The 3,437-nt window shown below is 35.8% G+C and overlaps 1 protein-coding gene across 1 annotated transcript in view; it reads left to right on the forward strand.

The window, feature by feature from the left end:
* Positions 1 to 3,437, forward strand: part of UHRF2 (ubiquitin-like with PHD and ring finger domains 2, E3 ubiquitin protein ligase) — a 76,581-nt gene that overhangs the window by 41,301 nt on the left and 31,843 nt on the right. Inside the window, exon 5 of the mRNA XM_009890668.1 lies at positions 1,426 to 1,535. Coding sequence (XP_009888970.1) covers positions 1,426 to 1,535 — 110 coding nt within the window. The remainder of the gene's footprint in view (positions 1 to 1,425; positions 1,536 to 3,437) is intronic.

A 3,437-nucleotide genomic window follows, 5' to 3' on the forward strand; every position in this document is an offset into this window, starting at 1 on the left:
CTTTCCTAACTTGGAATTAGACTGACTGTGTGCTACTACTTTCCTATTACGTCCAGCACATCTAATGTCTATATAGGAAAGAAAAAAAAATATCTATTTTATTTCTTGTGTTGCAGGATGCTCACTGGACATTTTAACTACAAACATCACAGTCTTGGTAAATGTTAAACTTTATAATCTTAATAATTCAAGCTATGATATTTGTGATCTGTATTCATTTAGTTGCTTGTGTAGTTTCAGATTTTGAAGTGTTTTTCTAGAACCAAAACAGGGACTGCAGCAGTGCAACAGAATTAGATTAACTTTTGAAGAGAAAAGTTCAGTGAACCCAATTGTCCCCCAGATTTGTTTTTTTTTTAATGGCTGGGTCTCACCCTGCAAGAAATAAAGCTGTCTAGGTAGTAAATTCCTTTCTGTCATGTCAAACAGCTCAATTCTGAAATCAGTAACAACACGTGATTCAATGAAATCAGTGGGACTATGTTCAGTAATTACTACTTCCGATACAGGTTATACTGAAAATGCCCACTTATTTCTAGACTAGGTAGGATATTGAAAATGTTAGGAGAACAGGCAGTTAAAGAAGGCACAACATCATCCTGAGGAGGGAAGAAAAAGGTGTATTTTAAAACTGTTGGTGCTTTTATGGCCTTTTCTTCCTAGATATGTTTACATTTGAATTAGAATTCTAGTAAATACAAAGAAATTATAATAAGAGGAGGTGAAAGCCTTTACTCTGTATTTAATACTTCCTAATCCTCATCTGTAAGTCTTTCAACATTAGTGTTTTGGAGTCATGGAGTATTTGTTTACCCATCACTGAGATATGGTGAACTGATTTTGCACTGAAACCTTGACATCAACAGGACTACTCACAGTACATAATTCAGTATTGTATGTGTTTTTGCAGGTTTGGGTTTTAGGTTTCCAAAACATTTGGAAGTCATAGAAGGGCTTTTGAAGCTTTCTATTGCTTTACTTACCTGTTGGTTCCAAGTACCATCTAGTATTGTGTCTTACAAGTCATGTTTCTGATTAATTTCTGACACTGTGCTTTTATAATGATGTTTTATATGCTGGTTTCAAGAGGATATGATTTTGTCTGGTCTGCTGTGTTCAGCCAAAAAAAACCCTGAGGGTTTAGAATTATGAAGTTATGAATGGCTGTCAGTAAGGACATACTCAGCTGCCACGTATTCTGAGGGTAATGGAGTAGTCTTTTCTTTACGCGAGTGTTTAGTGTGCATTTTGGTTTTCTTAGAAGTTGCAGTAGACAATTTTGTGTGTGAATTGAAATAAAGTATCCTATCAGTGATGAAAAAAAGGTGCTAGTTAGCTTTATCTCATTGCTTAGCATTCACAAAGTACAGAATCTAGGTCTGAGGAACTAAGTTGAATGTACTTTTTATTCTTCTTGTTTTTCAGAGGCCCAGAAGACACAATAAATGATTGTAAAATCCTTTTTATAGAGGAAATGTACAAGATTGAAAAGCCAGGAGCCTATCCATTGACATTTGGGGATGGAGATTTCAAAAGTATGCTTTTTTTTATTATTTGAATAGAAGTACAAATTGAATGATGTTTCTTTAAAAAAAATAGAAAGATCAGTATGCAGAGGTAATAATAATTGCTTTGTGTGTGTGTGTGTGTGTGTGTTCAGGAAACTAATACCATAGAATACGTTTTAGATTTCTGTTCTAAAAGTATATTTACAGTAAGGTGGCTCTATTACTTGACATATTCAGAAACTGATAACATCTTAGTGTTATCAATCATAAGCAGGGAAAAAGGGGAACAGCTGATAACATTCTAAATGAACTGTGCAGAATGAATTCGTAGTCTCAGTTAAGTTCCTAGATAGGTGTCCAGGTCACCAAAGCTGCTATTGCAATCAACATGTCATTTAAACTTTTAATAAATTAATAAATGCCAAAGATGGACCGAATCTGTAATGATACATTTTAACCCTGCCATTATGTGGAATTAAAACAAAACAAAACAAAACAAAACAAAAAACTTTGTCCCAAAGCTGTTTGTATGATGAAAAAAAGGGATAATTCATGTTTGGATTTTTGTCCCTGCATGACCTTCTTAAAAAAAAAACAAACTATGCCATATCTCCTCATCCTCCCCACAACCACAAGGAGTTAGTGGCAGCTTATCTAAAAAGTAGTGTGACATTTTATTCTAAGTTTAAAAATACATTGAAGTTAGGAGTGATAAGTATTTGTGATAGCAACACTGAGCAACTGGACTGCTAATAGGTGTTAGATACTAGTATTTGTTAGACTCCTGACTCCAAGGTGATTTTTCAGAACCTTTGTGTGTAGCTCTCAGTGCTCAAGAACTAGTCTGCTTACTGTTTATTTGCTGTCATCTAGAACATCACTGTTTTTCCGAGGAGTGTATACCATTTGCTGTGGTATTCTTAAAAGTAAAAATGTGAATTTCTGTAAACTAACTTCTCACAGTTCATTTTTCATTGCTTGTGATTTACTCTTCTCAGATTACTCAAAAAAAATTAACCATCCATTCTGTTTGTTTTTATTTGGTCACATTGAAGAGTTTTTTTGCAATATCTTAAAACATGTTTTTATTTAAAAAATTGTAGTATGAGAAATTAAAAAATCTACAGATGCTGCTTTGCATTTACATACCTACTTATTTTGCAAATCTAATTGTTTATGAAACTTTTTAAAGGGCAAATAAAATTATTATAGTTCATTTAGTTATTCCCTCTAGTTTTGTGAATTAATTTTTTTAAACTGTGTGTGTGTTAAGGACATGAATGATTACTAGATTGCTGACTATACAAAATTGTCTACAGTGGCAACATTTGGTCTGACATGAGTATTTTATCACAAAATCATGGAAATGTTTAGGTTGGAAAAGATCCTTAAGATCATTGAGTCCAACTGTGACCCTAGCACTGCCAAGTCCACCACTAAACCATGTCCCTAAGTGCCACATCCACACATCTTTTAAGTACCTCCAGGGATGGTGACTCCCCCACTTCCCTGGGCAGCCTGTTCCAATGCTTGACAACCCTTTCGGTGAAGAAACTTTTCCTAATATCCATCCTAAACCTACCCTGGCACAACTTGAGGCCATTTCCTCTTGTTCTATCGCTTGTTACTAGTGAGAGGAGGTCAACCCTCACTTCTCTACAACCTCCTTTCAGGTAGTTGTAGACAGCAATAAGGTCTCCCCTCAGCCTCCTTTTCTCCAGGCTAAACAACCCCAGTTCCCTCAGCCGCTCCTCATAATGGTTGTGCTCAAGACCCTTCACCGTCTTCATTGCCCTTCTCTGGACACGCTCCAGCACCTCAGTGTCTGTCTTGTAGTGAGGGGCCCAACACTGAACACAGTATTTGAGATGTGGCCTTCACTACTCTGTACTTCCTACACTGATTGCCACCTTTATTGTTTCAAAGGCA

Source organism: Charadrius vociferus, unplaced genomic scaffold, assembly GCF_000708025.1.
Source record: "Charadrius vociferus isolate BGI_N301 unplaced genomic scaffold, ASM70802v2 scaffold188, whole genome shotgun sequence".
NCBI classification, from domain to species: Eukaryota; Metazoa; Chordata; class Aves; order Charadriiformes; family Charadriidae; genus Charadrius; species Charadrius vociferus.